At 33.7% G+C, this 18,649-nt stretch overlaps 2 protein-coding genes across 2 annotated transcripts; both read left to right on the top strand.

The window, feature by feature from the left end:
• Nucleotides 1–243: 243 nt before the first annotated feature.
• On the top strand, nucleotides 244–14,442 carry LOC133699142 (alpha,alpha-trehalose-phosphate synthase [UDP-forming] 1-like). The gene is made up of 18 exons (XM_062122291.1): nucleotides 244–652; nucleotides 1,677–2,062; nucleotides 2,255–2,352; nucleotides 2,496–2,884; nucleotides 4,026–4,140; nucleotides 4,308–4,409; nucleotides 4,696–4,846; nucleotides 5,211–5,299; nucleotides 5,947–5,995; nucleotides 6,723–6,823; nucleotides 7,378–7,565; nucleotides 8,523–8,637; nucleotides 9,064–9,240; nucleotides 9,313–9,435; nucleotides 9,521–9,608; nucleotides 9,813–9,943; nucleotides 10,046–10,144; nucleotides 13,700–14,442. The coding sequence occupies exons 2-18, from the start codon at nucleotides 1,699–1,701 to the stop codon at nucleotides 14,078–14,080; spliced, it is 2,760 nt and encodes a 919-aa protein (XP_061978275.1). The 5' UTR covers nucleotides 244–652; nucleotides 1,677–1,698; the 3' UTR covers nucleotides 14,081–14,442.
• Nucleotides 14,443–17,885: 3,443 nt separating this feature from the next.
• Nucleotides 17,886–18,649, top strand: LOC133698685 (uncharacterized). The gene has a single exon (XM_062121705.1). The coding sequence runs from the start codon at nucleotides 18,083–18,085 to the stop codon at nucleotides 18,518–18,520; it is 438 nt and encodes a 145-aa protein (XP_061977689.1). The 5' UTR covers nucleotides 17,886–18,082; the 3' UTR covers nucleotides 18,521–18,649.

Genomic DNA, 18,649 nt, shown 5'->3' with positions numbered 1-18,649 from the left:
ATCTTCGGCCTGCTTTCTCTAAGTTGTAAGTTTTTTATTTTATTTTTAATTTTTATTTTGAAAAAAAAAAGAATTTGGAGGATGACCTCAAAATATTTATTACACGTATTCTTAACATATCACACACTAATTTTTAATGATAGGCAGCTCAGAGTGATTATGAGCAAAGTTGTGATCTCCATACAACACATGCAATTATAAAGCTGCTGTGATTCTATACAGTAATGTAGAATTTATCAGCCAACCAGTTACACTCTAATCTTTTGAATGGGGCGCCCCACAGCAGTTACAAGACCGAACCTGCCTGCATGGCCTTTCCTTTTGCATATAAAACCGGCTGTCTTTGTAATCCAATCTCTGGCAAACACATATCGTTGATTTGGATAATAAATCTTTTTTTTTTAATTTCTCTTCTCTCTCACAAAGATCGACACCATCAGTTACCCAGAGATTCTTGTGTTTATTCTCTCAGTGCTGACCACAACCCTCTAAAATATCGCTTTGGCCAACTTGCTTATCTCGTCTCCATATAGCTTTCTAAACGTTTCTTGTTTTACAAAACAACAGGACGTTGTACTATTTACTCTTATCAATATGGTTTTGAATGAGTGCTAAATCACCCGAAGAGATCTGCATTCTGTATAACAATCAGGTAAGTACAAGATAACATGTGGCTTTTCTTTTCTTTTTTCTTTTTTCAATTTCAAGATTCTTTTTTTTATTCTTGTTCTTGTGTTTTTTGTTATTTTTTTGGTCATTGAGGATTCTTATTTGTGTTGATGAAAATGGGTTTTGAATATTTTGATGTTCTGTTTGCTTGTCGATATTGTTCTCTCTTGTCAGCCCTCATATAATGGGGTTTTGTTTCTTTCTTATTGTTTTTGATCAGTGCATTTCTGTTATGTTTGGCATTGTAAATGGATTTGTTGGTGAATGTTCTTTTATTGCAACCGATCGAATGCCGTGGTATTTTTCGTTGGATTGTTTTTTCGAAGTTCAAAGTGGGTGTTTTTGGACCCCACTTGTATGTTTTCTATTCTTTTGCTTCTGTTGTTTAGTTTTTTTTTTTTTTCCCAATCGATTTGCTAAGTTGGATATAATAGCAATTTTGCCATGTTTAAGTTTGCACATGACTAGGTCCTTAGTCTTCTCTGAACTATTGCAAGCAATGGATTACAAGTTGTGGTCAATATTTTATGTTTTTTTCTTCGTTTCCTAATCTTTGCATGCCTAAACTCTTGGACAAGCCTGCATTTTACCAGTTTAGAATTACAGCAATCTTTCCTTTAAGTTTAATCAGAGTATAACTGGTTGGCTGATAAATTCTACATAAATGTTTTTGCATGGTTATATCAAAAGTCTGAAGGGGGAGAGTAATATAGTATATGATGATTGGCAAGGTCTGTACGAAGAGAGCGCACAATTTGAATGATCAGGGGCTCTTTTTCATGCTTTGTAAAACAATGCAATCATTCAAATATGCTTTAAACACTTGAGAGGTTAATTATGAGTTTTTTCATGTCTTTGTACTCTTATATCTGTTTGGGCATGTTTGAGAAGGCACTTTTTGTTTATTTGTTTTCTAAATCAGTATCCCTTCTCTAAGTGGTTGTTGTAGAATAAGAGTTAGTTTACCTTGCCAAAGAGCACATTTAATGGGATGGCTTGACTTGCAGACTTTGTTGCAAAACAAGCCATATGCCAGGAAGCAAGTGTAATGTTGATCCTGCTACACCCAAAAGTAGAACAGAAAGGCTAATGAAGGAAAGAAATTTACGGAAATTAAACAGGGTGTTTAATCTGAATGAGAAAGCAGGAGATAGTTTGAGAGATGCAGATCTCTTTTCTAATGATTCGGCATTAACTGAAACTGAAAATTGTGCTTCACTTAATGAGGAAGAATTGTCTGAAGGGATCGATGGATGTGAAAGGCAAGATCAGAGGCTTCCTAAACAACGTTTATTGGTGGTTGCAAATAGGTTGCCCGTCTCTGCAGTTAGGCAGGGCAAGGATTCATGGCAACTTGAGATAAGTGTAGGTGGGCTGGTCAGTGCACTTTTGGGTAGGTGATACTTAAATTTCTTTCTCTAATCATCCTTTCAATTCCTTTTGTATATCGATGTGTATTATCTTCTTTTACGATAATTTCCGTTTGATTTAACATAATCATGTTACCCTTTTCTTTTATGTCCATGTATTTAAACCATTGGCACTGAGTTTTAAGAGAATTTGAAGTGTTGTTATTTTCTTGAAGGTCTGAAGGAGTTTGATGCCAGGTGGATTGGTTGGGCTGGTGTAAATGTGCCTGATGAAATTGGACAAGAAGCACTAACTAAAGCTTTGGCTGAAAAGGTTCAAAAACCTTTTGTTGCATCTTGATGTTTCAATTCTTGTTCATCTATAATCTCAAACACCCTATAGATTATCGACTCTTCTTCTCTCTGTAGTCTGTGCTATAGTTCAGTTTCTCCTTAATTTTGGTCTATTTTGTGCAGAAATGCATCCCAGTTTTCCTGGACGAAGACACTGTTCATCAGTATTATAATGGTTATTGTAACAACATAATATGGCCTCTTTTCCATTATCTTGGGCTACCCCAAGAAGATCGCCTTTCAACCACCCGTAGTTTTCAATCTCAATTTGATGCTTATAAGAAGGCAAACCAAATGTTTGCTGATGTAGTGCACGAACATTATGAGGAGGGTGATGTTGTTTGGTGCCATGATTACCACCTAATGTTTCTTCCCAGATGTCTGAAAGAGAAAAACAGCAACATCAAAGTCGGTTGGTTTCTTCACACTCCTTTTCCCTCCTCTGAAATACACAGGATGCTGCCATCTCGTAGAGACCTGTTGGAATCTGTTCTTGCAGCCGATTTAGTTGGGTAAGTTGTGAGTAGTGTAGTACAGCATTTTGAACTACCTGTTTCCACCAACTTATCATGTGCTCCACCCTGCTTCATAAATTCCAGCACTGTATGCTTAAATTCTTTCAAATTTATTGTCACTGCAAGTTTGCTTCAGAGCACACATGGTGTTTTAGGAGTTGTACGCCAGGCCTAGATTAAGTCCCCTAAAGAACTTAAATTCTTATTTTTGAGTGCCATCTTCTCTTTCTTCCTGTTTCTTACGTAACTTGTATGGAAACAGAAGATCAAACTCCATTTGTTTCATGACAAATGAAACCTTTCGAGTTGATGCTATTTCCTCTTGATCATTGTATGTGCTTCGTGATATGAACTGATACACTCCTGCTACGTCCAAGAGGTTGGGGAAACATTTGACAGCTAAAAATTGTATGTTCATTGTGTGAAATGGCACTCTGATTCATAATCTAATCAACCTGGTTGATTTCAACAGATATGTTATAGATATTTTTCTACTCAAGTTGAAAGAAATAAGTAAGAATAGTATAGATATCAATTGCATACAAATCCCAGAAAGTCATGCTAGCAGAGCCAATGTTTTTCTGTAAGAAACATACTAAACAAAGTATTTTAGGCTGTTTCCCTTGAAATGAAAAATCCGAGACTTGTTTTGGAATTTTGTATTATCCGTGCTTGTTGCATAATGTTAACACGTATGATTGAAGAAGTAATAGTCAATCTTCTTACGCATCAGAAAATGTGGTCTGTGTCTCTGTTACATGCATATACTATAAGAAGTTGAATCCCTTTTAAATTGGAAAACTAAACAACACATGCAGATTTAGCATCTATAGGAAGTTTCTCCCGAATGTTTAAGAACTCCAGGAACCTAAATTCCTGTCTGAACTGAACAATAGCTGTTGCTTTCTGTTCATCTCAATTTTCCTTGCTCCAATCCTACTCGTAGAAGGAGTAGATAATTTTACACGTGATTTGTGAACAAACTAGATATTCAATGTAGCATAATGATGCAGCCAGGTTTAGGGAACCAAATTATCTCTTTCGAAAATTTGTTTCTTTGGAAAATTTGTTTCCGTGGTAATTATTTTGGTTTTCTTTTGATAATCAAGTTTCTAATTGCTGGCTTTTTTACTTTCAGTTTTCACACATATGATTATGCAAGACATTTTGTCAGTGCTTGCACTCGTATCCTTGGGCTTGAGGGTACACCTGAAGGAGTAGAGAATCAGGGAAAGCTGACTCGTGTAGCAGCGGTATATATTTTGCTGATAATTTTATTTCTCTTATCTGCAGACCTGCAAATATTTTGCTTATTAATTTAATACTATATGCTTCTTTAACTTTACTTATAAATCTGTTTCTCAACCCTTATTCTTCCTCATGATGGCACCATTTCGTTTTTGGGAGATTGAAACTGCAGTTTCCTATTGGGATAGATTCCGATCGATTCATTCGAGCTCTGGAGCTCCCTCAGGTCCAGGATCACATAAAAGAACTGAAAGAAAGATTTGCTGGCAGAAAGGTTGGAACTTGAATTTTGGTCAATTTTCAGGCAATTAGGAGATTGTTGGCTTTTGTTTTTCTTTTCCTCTTGATTAACCCTTTTAATGCTCTTATATATTCACATGATCTTAATGATTTTCTTTTCTTGATGTTTGAGTCAACATTTCATCACCGATTAATAGTATGAATAAATGCCTCTGTAAATTAAGTAATTTCTCCAACACTGGATTTATGCTTTCCTTAATATGTGCTTGCTAATGTTAGTTTGTTTATCTGGTTGCTTGTTTCGACTCATATGTGAGTAGGTAATGTTAGGCGTTGATCGTCTTGATATGATAAAAGGAATTCCCCAAAAGATATTGGCGTTTGAAGAGTTCCTTGAGGAAAATCCAGAGTGGCGTGATAAAGTAGTTTTGCTACAAATTGCTGTGCCAACAAGAACAGATGTTCCGGAATGTATGTGCTTTTTTTAAAAATAAGTTGTTACCGGTGCTCTTTTATTCAATATAACCAGCAAGCAAACTTTCTTCTATCCCAATTATACTGGCATAGAATTGACTAAGTGATGCATGGAACCCCAAGAGATTGTCAATTTCCAGTGGTTTAATAGGGATTTAGGGTTGTGGTTTGCTAGTGATCACTTAAAAAAGACAAGAAATTCTGAAACGAATTGAGATTCTGCGGATTAATTTTAATCTTGGGCTTTCAGATCATTGCCAACTGTAAGAAATCTAGTTTTGTCTTTGACAGATCAAAAGCTTTCTAGCCATTTTGAGGTCTCTGTTACCAGCCTTACTCTTTCCTTTTTTGTCTTTGACAGATCAAAAGCTTTCTAGCCAGGTCCATGAGATTGTTGGGCGCATCAATGGGAGATTTGGGACTCTCACTGCGGTTCCAATACATCATCTGGTTTGCTTTTACCTTATGAACCATGATATTTGTCACTGGAATCAGTTTATGAATGGAATCAAAGGTTCCCTTGTAATAAATGAAATTACATATACCTGACTGGTGGTAATAAAAGTAGTTGAAGAGTGGACTTCCAAATCCAGACAAGCTTCTTTGTTTGAGAAAAAAACTATGATTAAATCAAGTAGCCTGAATAAAAATTATTTAGTATCAGAATAACATACAAAGCTTAGTCCTGGACAGACTATGTGAAGAAAACGTATAGCCTAACCAAATCAATTTAAATTTGAGGATTGGTGGTGTATCAAAACTTCTTTCATCCACCAAACTACTCTTTTTTCCTTTATTATTTTCTTGTTCATGGAAGCTTGAATTATCACATGCTAATAGTTTAGTAATCATTTTTCTTATATGGTGGATTTTATTAATTTCATTGTGAATACTGGGTTAAATGCTTCTATTGAGAAATATGTGGAAGCTCTACGAGTTAAAATGTTTCAATTGTTCTGCACCATGTCAATCTAGTGTAGAAAGTTGAAATTAGGTGAAAAATGCATCTTAGTGATAATTATGGATTGATTAATCTCTCTTATGACTATTACTTGCTAAGTTTTTCCTAAATTTCTGCATTTTCTTCTCTTTTCCAGGACCGGTCTCTTGATTTTCATGCGTTATGTGCGCTATATGCTGTTACTGGTACCTATTTATAGGCATTTTATAGTTCTTTATTTTTTTTTATGGAATGTTACACTGGATTAGATATTATCATTTTTGTGAACAGTGTTCTTGAGCCCTCTAAAAAGAATGGATGAACTGCTAAAATTGTTGAAATAAACGAGTAGGAAAACTTTTGCTGCCAGTAAAATGTGGAATGAGATATTCCATCTGGTTTATGCCTTCATTCTTATGGGGAATAATTTTATGTTGTTCTTTTCCTTCATTGATAACCCTCTCTCTTTTGGAGGAGATGGGGGAGGGCAATGTCATGTCCTATTATGCAGTCCTACGACTTTGTAAGTGTTCATCTATAATGACTTCTACAGTTTTGCAAGAACATGCAACCAACAAATGCTTGCATTATGAGTTACATAGCAAATTAGGTGATCATCTTGTATGCTATTGTGTAAAATGTTTGAAGAAATATGAACTAACTGCATACCAGGTCCAGCATGCATAATTTTCCTCCACAGTCGATAACTGAATGTGGAATCATGTGAAAGTTTTACAAAAGCGACATTAATATTTGGAGCTGCATTTGTGGATATAAACATAATGTATCTGCAAGCATTTACATATTTAGTTTAATGAGGATTTTTCTAGCTGGCCTTCAATAAGAAGCTCAATTGGTCATATTTAGATGGTTTTCGGTAAATTTAATTTCAGGCTTATCAATATATTAACATTTTTTTTTTTTTTTATCCAGATGTGGCGCTTATTACGTCTTTAAGAGATGGAATGAATCTTGTAAGCTATGAGTTTGTTGCTTGCCAAGCTTCCAAGAAAGGGGTGCTCATTCTGAGTGAGGTAATTAAAACTCAGCAATGCCTTTGAGATCATGTTCATCCAAAAGGACTAAAAGCTTAAGAAATCCAACTATCCTGCTCTATTTTATTTTTCAGTTCTTGTGAAGTAATTTAACATAGAAATGCAGGCAGCCTTTTTTTATTTTTGCAGAGGGTTGAAATAACAAATTTTTCTCATTCATTACTGGAAGTTTGTCAGTGTCTTGGAGGAATCTAAGATTGGATAGTTATGTTTTTGCCCTGTCAAACATGACAAGAACCTAAAGTTAACATTATATTTGGGGTTCTAGATGATCAATAACCACCAATGGTGGTTGAGACAAAATCTTTGGATCATCCAGAAAGTATTTGAATGAGTTGCTGAATTCCTATTGAAACAAGGTGAACATGAAGTCTAGCAGCTACAAGGTTCCCTTTGTGATGGCATACAATACCATCTTATGTGTATATTCCAGGGATAGTCTCTTGCTTCTGTTAGGATTTTGGATAAAGATACATTTTAGAAATAAAGAAGAGAAACAGAAGAACACATTGATTATGCTTTGAATATGCCAGTTTGCAGGTGCAGCTCAGTCTCTTGGCGCTGGAGCCCTCTTGGTGAATCCATGGAATATTGCAGAAGTTGCTGCTTCAATTAGTCAGGCTTTGAATATGCCAGCTGATGAAAGAGAAAAAATGCATCAGCATAACTTCATGCATGTGACAACACACACATCACAAGAGTGGGCTGCTACTTTTGTAAGGTATTCACCATATTGTGTTGCTGCAAATATTGTGGAATCTAATGGAAGAAAGAGAAATTCAAGCCTATGCAATTTTCCATAATCTTATATCTGGTGATATTATTTAGCCTTGCAAGGTGGTCCTTGCTAATTCATTCAACTTCTTGTATGATATCGTTTCTCTAACCGCATTTCCACTTCTGAATGATCTATGAGTAGTATACTCATAATTGTTGGAGGTCTGATTAATGTATTAGTAGTAATTTAATATTACTAATATCACCAGATATTAGATTCTGGAAAAGTGCACATGCTTGAATTTCACTTTCTTCCATTATTTTTCAATCTTTCCTGTGATGAGAAACTAGGATCTCTCATTTATTATCAAGATCTTAATTTCTAAAATCTTTCAGATTATTACTTTTTTTTTTTACAGGAGGTTATTATATGATCATGTAATATGGCATTTATCTAACATATAAGAAAAATTACTTTTGTAACTTCTAGATGCTTTAATGGATTAAAGGCCATTTTTAAACGTCCAAATTGGTTTATTTGGTTGGAGAAACTTTAAAATTGTTTTAAGACAAGAATTTTTGTACGCGGTCATGTTCCATCATCGTGTCAATGAGGATATCGATGAAGCGTAAGTGATAAATATTATAGCTCGACAACAGGATTTCTTAGTGTAGACATGTTCTGTGTCGGGAAATAAAAGTTTAATATTTGGAAGCACATGTAGTGATTGGTTAATATTGTTTTGTTGGTGTAGTGGTTTAACATGACTTGATTTGTTTTAAAATGTTCCATGGGGAATATGATTTAGCACAATAAATGGGAAATGGGGATTCATATGGCTGTATTGGTAACTATTCTTTTAGTTTGTTCAATGAAACAAGTATTTTTATATATATTTTATAAAGTATATTGGAACATTTGGCGTCTTTTACTTTAATTTTGAAGTTCTCCTTTCTGTAGTGAACTAAATGATACCATTATTGAAGCCCAACTAAGGACAAGACAAGTTCCCTTACTTCCTGTCAAAGTTGCAGTTGAACGATATTTGCAATCCAATAATCGTTTGCTTATGCTGGTATGCTGTTTTACTTTCAACTATGAGGATGATTACCAGGAGCACTTCAATTATGGCACCTTTTCATATAAGTTTTGGAACTTCTTTCCTATCTCTTGTTCTCCTTGACATAAAGTTACGTATAGCTGATGTACCGAAAATGGGGAAGTTGTTTCAAAATGCTGTTTGTTTGTATAAGTCGCAATGCTGTTAATAACATAACAGGAAAGGTTACAATTAATGAATTCTAAGGCACAAGTATCTTACGTTTCTCCTTCCAATAAAATGCTTTAATATGAGGAATTCCATTAAGTTCATATGCGTTTAGTATGTCCTATTCACATGTGTGGATTTCTGGAAGTGTATACAAACAATCTGTTTTTAATTTCATGAAGTATAGTTGTTTTCGATTATTTTTATCTTTATTGCCGTACATCATTATTGCAGGGTTTCAATGCAACTTTAACTGAACCAGCAAACACTCAAGGAGTTAGAGGCGGTCATATTAGAGAGCTGCAATCTAGATTGCACCCGGAAATAAAAGAAACCTTGAAAAAACTTTGTGATGATCGTAGAACAAACATTGTTATTCTCAGTGGAAGTGATAGAGCTGTCCTGGATGATGTATTCTTATATCTCTAGTTACCCTTTTCTTGCCTCCATAATATGCCTTTGAACTAACAACTTCTTATACAGAATTTTCGAGAATACAATTTGTGGTTGGCAGCAGAAAATGGAATGTTTTTACGCCATAGTACAGGAGAATGGATGACAACAATGCCAGAAAATTTGAATATGGATTGGGTTGACAGTGTTAAGGTTAATATATCACACCTTAAAACTTAGTGCTTTCCATGACAGGTTCTCTAGACTCTAAATGCCAGATGCTTATTCATGATTTCAGCATGTTTTCGAGTATTTTACAGAAAGAACACCTGGATCTCATTTTGAGCTTCGTGAAACTTCACTTGTATGGAAATACAAGTATGCAGGTACTTAACAACTTTTTTTGTGTTCTTTCTTTTTCTAAACTTTCAAGTTTGAAGTGCATCTGTTGTACTGTGTATTATCTCTTACATGCACATATGCACAGACATTTTAGTTCTGAATATCATGGGATCACACTTTGTCATGATGATGTCCTAACAACAGCATTTCTTTTTCCTTTTATTTTCTTAAATATTTAAATCTTTTAGAGAGTCATTTTGGAAAGCTTCAATCAAAGGATATGCTACAGCATCTCTGGACTGGTCCTATTTCAAACGCAGCTGTTGATGTTGTCCAAGGTGATCGATCTGTTGAGGTTCGATCTGTTGGTGTGACAAAGGTATACACAACAGGATTAGCTGCTGTACACCACGTACCTGCTTTGAGACTTTTTCAGATTGACTTGTTTATCTTTCCCATGGATATTTCCATTTACATACAGGGAGCAGCAATTGATCGTATTTTAGGGGAAATAGTTCGTAACAAGGGCATCAAGTCACCGATTGATTATGTCCTTTGTGCTGGGCACTTTCTAAGTAAGGTCTGTTTTCCTACGCATAATCTTTGAGCAGGTTTTACTTTGCCAAATATATTAATATTTGAGAAATGATAAGCATCCAATTTAATTTTATATTCTATATATTTTTTAACTAGGAAAACTGATGTAAAACCACACAAACAAGATCACTATAGATAGCTAATTCAGAACATAAATCAAAATCACCAACAAGGAGACACACTTGATTTTGAAGAGATCAAACCATGAGAGACACTGGACCCTGGGAATTCAACACATGAAAGACACTCAATCCTGGAGAATATTCAAAACCTTTATTTCAACAATAATAGTATGCTTTGAAAAACTAATGTCTCGGTGTTTATTTATATTATTTATATGCATCAAACCAAACAAAATAGGAAAACCTAATAAATCTTAATTCAATAAGGAAACTAAAATTCTAATCTAACTAATAAATAATAAATACTAATATCCCTGAGTAATAAAATATAGAATAATGATACATATTAATTCTTATTGTTGTCCTTCATCCCCATCATTCTCTCTTGGATAAAAGTTGACATCGAGTAGCAAAAACTCTACAAACTTGCATGCACTCGATAGGTGGAAGAAATTCTTTTGCACTTGATACCTTTCATTCTTCTTTAATGATGAGAATACTGTTGGCAATAAAATAGTCTTCTCAACTACAAGATGGAATTTAGGAGTTACAAAGACAATACGAACAACCTGAAGCCTAGCTCGTTTAGATCCTGCCATTCCTACCTATCTATCATTAGTCAATTCGGGAATCCGCTAGACCCTACTTTCTCTTTGAAATGAATTGATTCGCCAGTTTATGAGCTCACTCAACCGTACGCCAACGCTATCTATCTTGCTATGGCTCTTAGCTCATTCTTTTGATATCGTCTTTAAACTCTTCAATGTGACACTTTGAAATCTTCTTGTACAAGATCCATTGCTTTAACTTCTTCATCCTCAAAGTCATGTCCATCTTGTGTCTGCACAATCACAATTTTTCTCAAACAAGTTTCTTACATGTCATCTTCAATGCATTCATCAGCTTTGACAACAACTTCTCGATTCTCTAACTTGAGCTCTGCTTGGTCATGTTCAATCTCTTCACCTGTAGTCAGGTTGTCACTAGACTCCAAAGTTTTGGATTGTACATAGTTATCAATGAGAACTTTATTATAGTGATCAGTAGGAAAGCCTAATTGCACAGCTTTATATAAGGAGCAAGCTTGAAATGCAATTGATAAGAACACTCTCAGCTAGCTTAAGTGCATTTTATGAGACAACTTGGTTATCCAATCTCATATTTATCTAAAAGAAGAAAGACTAGTTCCATTGGAATTTCATCAAATTCCTTGAAAATCTCAAACATCATAGACTCCTTGTGCAAGAACATACCTTTGGGATAGCTGTTTATAATGAAACTTGTCAAAAAAACACCTGAGCATATTCCCAACCAGAGTTACATTTGAGATCTAGCATCGAAAGATAAAGTTTAGCCCTAACAATAATTTCAAATATCCAAGTGTGCTTACGAACCAATTGACTTGAAGTATTAGAGGTATCTTTTAATACTCTGCTAAAATAAGCTGAAAAACCTCCATCATCTAGCCATCACTATAAGGAGCATCTAGCTAAGGCAGTTGTACTCAAAACCTTACACAAGCTAGTGGCAACAGAAACTTTAGCATGCATGCTCAAGTTAGTTAAAAGTTCCTTAGACACTAATGCCTCTATAGCGGGATTTGATGCCATTCTCATGGAACTAGATAGAAATTGGTCCTCTTTCACTAATCCTTTCGCAAATCGATCATGCCAATAAAGCACGTCCATAGAAGATGGAGACCAAAGAATTTCTTAGCCAGCCACATATTTATCTTCCCCTAACTCTTTATCCTTGAATACTTGTTTTTTAAACCATACACTAAACTGCCATTACCTCAAACCCAAAGCTTTGTGTTGAATCAGTGGTTAAAACAGCAGCTTATACTACTGAAATGTGATGTAGATTTTGATGGTTGGGCTGGCTTTGTTTTCTTTTGTAACAAATCTTGCAATAATGGGTATTGTGATGCACACGATTGTCTTCTTCATGGCACCACAGGATGGTGCCGTTTACTCCAAATTAACCCACTAGAACAGCCCATCTAGCTCATATTAGATGTTGGATCTTTTAGAAAGCAAGTAGGTAAACAACCCTGTGCGGGGGACTTGACTCCCCAATCAATTGCCTCTACTGAAGAGAAAACACATGTACCTAGACCCCAGAATGTGTCTAATCAGAGTACCAATGGCAAACATGTGAGGTTTCTCGCTGATAGTAATCTCACTCAAGCTGACGACCTTAACGACCCTGGGAAAGATAACTACAGGAACTCACCTTCTCCACATAGTACTCTGACGGGTTGCACTTCAAAAGTTGTTAGCTTGCTAACAAGGTCGTCACAAATCCTTTAAACCTTGGTCTTTCATGTACTTGGCAGACCTTTCCCTTTGTCCAATGCCCGATTTTTTTTTTAATGAAAGAACAAGAACCCTACATCGACGCTTAATTGATGTAGAACCAAATGAAAAAGACCAGCAAAGGTAGCTAATCCAGAACAAAAATCAAAATCACTGACAAGAGACACATTTGTTCTTGAAAAGACCAAACCAAGAGAGACACAGTTGATGTTGGAAACTCAAGGCAACAGAGACACTCAATCTTGAAGAATATTCAAAGTCTTTATTTCAATAATAATAATAATAATAATATGACGCTTTGAATAACTAATGTCTAGGAGATTATTTATACGCAACACACCAAACAAAATTGGAAAACCTTACCAGTCTTAATTCAATAAGGAAGCTAAAATCCTAATTTAACTAACTAATAAATACTAATATTCCAAGTAATAAAACATAAAATAATGACACAATTATAAAATTCCTCAATAAATAAATATTAATTCCCATCGTTGTCCTTCATCCCCCATCAAACATCTCGTGCAATCTGTTTTCAAAGTTCTTTTTGGCCAGACTCTGATTTGAGTGATAATAATCTATAGGAATTTGTTAATGAATAATTATAAAATAAAAAGTTTAAACAATAAAGCCACTGCCCTTGGCATAGTGGCAGTAGCATTTACAACTTCCATTAATGAAACATTGCCATTTTTTCTCTTGCCTCAGCTCGCAGTTCTTTTCCATGTTCAGTGATAGCACCGTGTACATAAATTGCTAGATACATTGTAAGTGTAGCTTGCATGCTCTTCTGTAATTGAACTTGTATACATCCTTTGAAAGTTTATAATCCAGTTCCACACACAGCGCTCCCTTTTCTTTTCTTTTCTTTTCAACCTGGAAGCATGTTCTACCAGCTGCCATTCAATATAATCAGGTCTCGGATATATCCAAGTCGCATTAACTATTTAGTGGAACTTCCTACTCTCAAGTCTATACCAAATCATTGCATTGTCTGTTCAATTCAGATGCATGGATGCATATAAACACGCTACTTCTACTGAAATACAAATATCAGAAAATAATGTTTTTTTTTTTTTTTGGAATTCATTGCTTCAGGATGAAGATGTCTATACATTTTTTGAGCCAGAGCTTCCTTGTGAATCACTAGCCTTAGCACGAACCAGGTCACTAGATCCTGCGAGGACATCTATTTCAATGATTCCAGACAGTACAAACCAAGTCAAGGCTCATCAGTTAAGGAGACAACGCTCATTGTCAACTTTGGAAAGGAGCAATTATCGAAGTGCTGCTTGGCGGCCTATAGTCCATGATAGAATGTCATTGCCAGAGGGCTCATCTGTACTTGATCTCAAGGCTGAGAATTTCTTCTCTTGTACTGTTTCCCGGAAGCAATCGGAGGCTCGATATCTCCTTCAGTCATCAGATGATGTTGTCACACTCTTAAAAGAGCTGGCAGAGTCTAAATCACCAAATTGATTCAATTTTACTGGTTTTCTTGGGGATGTTATTCAGAGGCTTGAGAAACTAGAGAGTATCCTGGCGATTATTGGTACTGGAGCTAGCAGAGGTTCCATGATCAAGTTGATTCAAGCTATCTTTTTTCCCTAGTTGGTTCAGTTGAGAAATTTGAGAATCTGACAGAGGATCTAGAGATCAAGGAATGATGATTTTTGGCATCTGCAAGATATGCTTTTATCTGCACATATTATTAGTCTCTCCCATGTCCCAACTACCTTCTTGTAGGCACTCCCTTACCATACAATTGCTGCCTGAGTAGTCCCTGGACAGTTTAGAGTAAAAAGCGCTATAAAGAAAAGGCAAGACATTCCTTTTTGTTAGTTGATTTGAAGAAATTTGGGGTGTTTTTTCCTTTCTAACACACTTTGAAAAATATTTAAATGGTTAAAAATTTATTTGAAAAATAGCACAGTTTGGTAAAAAATACAGTTTTCACTGTAAGCTTTAAAATACTATAGTTCTCAGCTACGAAGTTTTGAAAAAATTGCAGGTGAGAACTGCTATTTTAGAAATCATAGGTGGGAAATGTAGTTTTTTAAAATCCTAACTTTAATCTTAAACTTTAACTTTAACTAAATCCTAAGACCCTAAACTACCTTAATCTCAAATTCTAGCCCGAAGCTTCCAATCTAAACACTAACCTTAACCTTAACTAACATCAAATGCAAACCCTGAAAATTATCCTAATCTCAAATAAGACATGACAGTGTTGCTATTATTCACTTGGAAAGGCCTAATTTGAAATTCTAACCAGCCTTTGTCTACATATAAGTAAGTACCTATAAAATTTGAAAATTCTACTGCTCCAACATAGATATGAAAATTCATAATATGCTCAACAATATTACAATATCCTCACATAATATAACCAGGTCAAATTGTGAAAATGTAAATTAAACATAATAAGATTAGAAGTCAAATTGTGTTGGTAATTAAGGAAGTACATGCAGTGTAAGAATAGTTGTGTTATGTATGATTTGTAATCAACCACCGCAGCGATAAATATTCATATGTAAATCATAATTAACAACACTTCAACAGTTGTAAATAATTTGCTAGAAAAAAGGGTTATGGACACATTCATCACATTAGGGATGAGATTGTGTATAAAATTGATGGATGGTACATTAAATCACAAGTATGGAGATATATAAATTTGATGCAAAGTGAGACATTCAATATTGAAATGGATCGATGAATAAATTTTACTTAAAATATGAACATTGAATCGGGATAAATAAAAATAATAAAAATAAAAGGGCTATAAATAGGTACAATGTATAATGGGATTGAAAAGCAAAACATTTGAAACAAAATGTGTGTAATAGTTATTGAAATTGAAGATTTTTAAATCTGTTAAGAAATGAGTGTGTTAAACAAATTAAATATGCTCATGAGATGAAATGAATACAATATGTAATGGAATATGGTATAAAAATCTTATAATTAATCTGATGAATTTAAAAGATATATTCTATTATGCTTAGAATATATATATATATATATATATATTCTAGATCAACCTTATTTAGAGGTCCATTTATTTTTAAATTATTTGGAATTATTCTTTCTTCCATATCTTTTAGTGATGAAATCGATAAATTTATTTCTTGAACTACTCTCAACATCCTCAATCATTAAAAGTTTTTCTTTGTTGATTCTTTGTTCAAATAATATATTATTCCTATTATCAAAATATTTTGGCCAACAAAGATCTTTTCTATTTTGTTTAGAATCATTTCTCTTATTCATTATTTTATTTTCTTATTTTAATGATTAATTTTTTATTAGCATTTTCAATGGCCTTAATAATTTATTTATGGGATTCCTTGTTCAAGTTTTGCAATTCTTCTACTCAATGCTTTAAACTTCTTTCCCCATTCTGACTGTCTTTAACATTTGACTTTATTACGGCATGATTTGATCTCTCATTCATTGCTATAACTATATTATAATGATCTTCAATCATCTTCATTTTAATTCTATGTTTCTTCTCAATTTCTCTAGAAATACATTTGTACCTCTTTTCAAGTATTTTATTTGCTTCTTTTACTTTTCATTTAAGGAGTAAATATGTCTCTTCTAGAATCATAAATCTACTTTCTTTTTTATTTTCTGTTTACTTTTACTTCTCTATTTCCCTTTTTAACAAAGATATCAACTAATATTTTACTTTCCTCTATATTTTCTAGTAATTTTAATCCTTTTAATGCCATGTGTTTTTTCCTAAACCAATCTAACACTTCTACGGTGGTCGCCAATTGTTTTGTAGGTTGTTTTGTGCATGTTTCAACTAAAAAAACTTTATAACTTATATTTTAGACTTAAAGATTTTTACTACAAAACTAGATTTGTAACTTAAGATTTATAGCAATGCCAAAATATAATTCAAATACTCGTGAAGTAATCAAACACTTTAATACACTAAATATAAATAAAAACTTTAATACTTAAAAATTATAATACTTATATTCATATAATGATCTTCATTTTAATTACAAAGAATATGGACTGGTATTTTTTGGTGTTTTCTGGTTTTCTTTTGATAATAGAAATTATAAGCCTATTGATTATCACCTACAAGTTATTTACCTATAGATTACTACCTATATTTTACTGCCTTCTAGTAAATAGGTTTTCAAGTTCTTGCAAACTTGATCCAACTGTAGTGCAATTTTTGTTGAGTTGTTTAAGTTGTTGTTGTGTATTTTTTTTTTCTAAATCTTTTTTTAAATAGGGAAAATTGTAGATTTTAAGGATACATAACTTCAACTGCTCTCCTTCATTCCTCCATATACCATGTCAATTTTGTTTGATAACTTTATACTGTTTCTACTCTGTATTCTAATATTTCTTTCACTTGATTCAAACTTTGTTCTCATTTATGTAATCTTAGTTCAGCTCATGTCCTTTTTAATTTGGCTCAAATTTCTCTCTCTCTCTCTCTCTCTCTCTCTCTCTCTCTCTCTCTCTCTCTCTCTCTCTCTCTCTCTCTCTCATGTCCTTTTTCTTTTATTTTGAGCAAAATACTCTTTCTAGAAATTATAAAAAAATTAAAAAATATCATGTTATTTATTGATTATATCAAATTTGGTTTTTAATCATTTGTTGCTATATATTTTATTTTGAATATTTTTTTCTTCAATTTCATCACATAGAATTTGATTGAATTTTATTTTCATATAAAATTTGGTCATTCTTCTTCTTCTTTTTATTTATTTTTCTCTTATCCTATTCTTAATTGAAATTTTTTTATCTATCAGATTTGATCCCTATTCTTTTGATTTCTATTTATTTTATTTGAAATAATTTATAATTTTTTTAAAAAATAACATCCTCTTTTAACTTTTATATATGTCAACTTTGATCCTCGTTCTTTTGATTACTATTTATTTTATTTAAAATAATTTATGAAATTAGATATTTTTTTAACTTCATGTTCTTTCAACTTTTTTATCTGTCGGATTTAATCTATATTATTTTGATTGATATTTGTTTTATATGAAATAATTTATTAAATTGAGTTGTATTCAATTTCATCATTTTTAAACTTTATTATTTGTCAGATTTGATGTATATTTTTTAATAAACTTGATAAAATAAATTAAAAATTTTAAAATTTATTTTATATAATATTGTTGAACATGAAAAAAATCAACTTTTTAAAAATTTATTTTTTATTCAAAATTATTATTATTTTTTATTTAAAATTCACCCAGATAGATAGATAGATAGAAAGAAAACACTTCCCTACTCTCCTTTCATAATTCCTCCGTCCGAAGCCTATTGCAGTCATTGCAACTTATACCCTCACAAAAAAAGAAAAAAGAAAGAGAAAAAAGAGAGCACCTAAATATCCCCCTAATCGCTCTCCACTTGCCGATCTATCAATAGGAACTCAACACTCCTTTTCTTGCTTCTTTAAATTCCCTGGAGAAGCGACGCCAAGCACATCCCAAAATGACTTCTCAACATATCGCAACCCACAGAGAAAAAGCAGAGATCCACACCGGCGAGTCTCTTTGCAAGCAAAAGTCCTTAGAACTCCTCGAAGAGATCCACCTCCCTATGGGTCTCCTCCCACTAGACGACATCGTTGAGGTGGGTTATAACCGCACTACTGGGTTCGTTTGGTTGAAGCAAAAGAAGAGAAAGGATCACAGATTCCTTAAGATCGGACGCCAAGTATCTTATGATACGGAGGTGACAGCTTTCGTCGAGAACCGTCGGATGCGGAGACTGACTGGGGTCAAGACCAAGGAGCTTTTGTTTTGGGTCTCCATCTCGGATATTTATGTTGACGAGAAGGATTTGGAGAAAATCACGTTTGGTAATCCGACAGGGATCTCTAGGACTTTTCCTGTTTCGGCTTTTGAGCTTGACGAGGACAAGAAGTGAGGTTTCTTTCGTTACATTGGGTTTCAAGTGTTTTAGGATCTTCAGAAATCCGAGGATTTACTCACGTCTGTGTTTTTAAGATGTTTTTATTTTGGACTGAATAATATTATTTAATATGCTTTTGACGCA

Source organism: Populus nigra, chromosome 7 (genome assembly GCF_951802175.1).
Source record: "Populus nigra chromosome 7, ddPopNigr1.1, whole genome shotgun sequence".
Classification (NCBI taxonomy): domain Eukaryota; kingdom Viridiplantae; phylum Streptophyta; class Magnoliopsida; order Malpighiales; family Salicaceae; genus Populus; species Populus nigra.
This window is presented reverse-complemented; position numbering and strand designations above follow the sequence as displayed.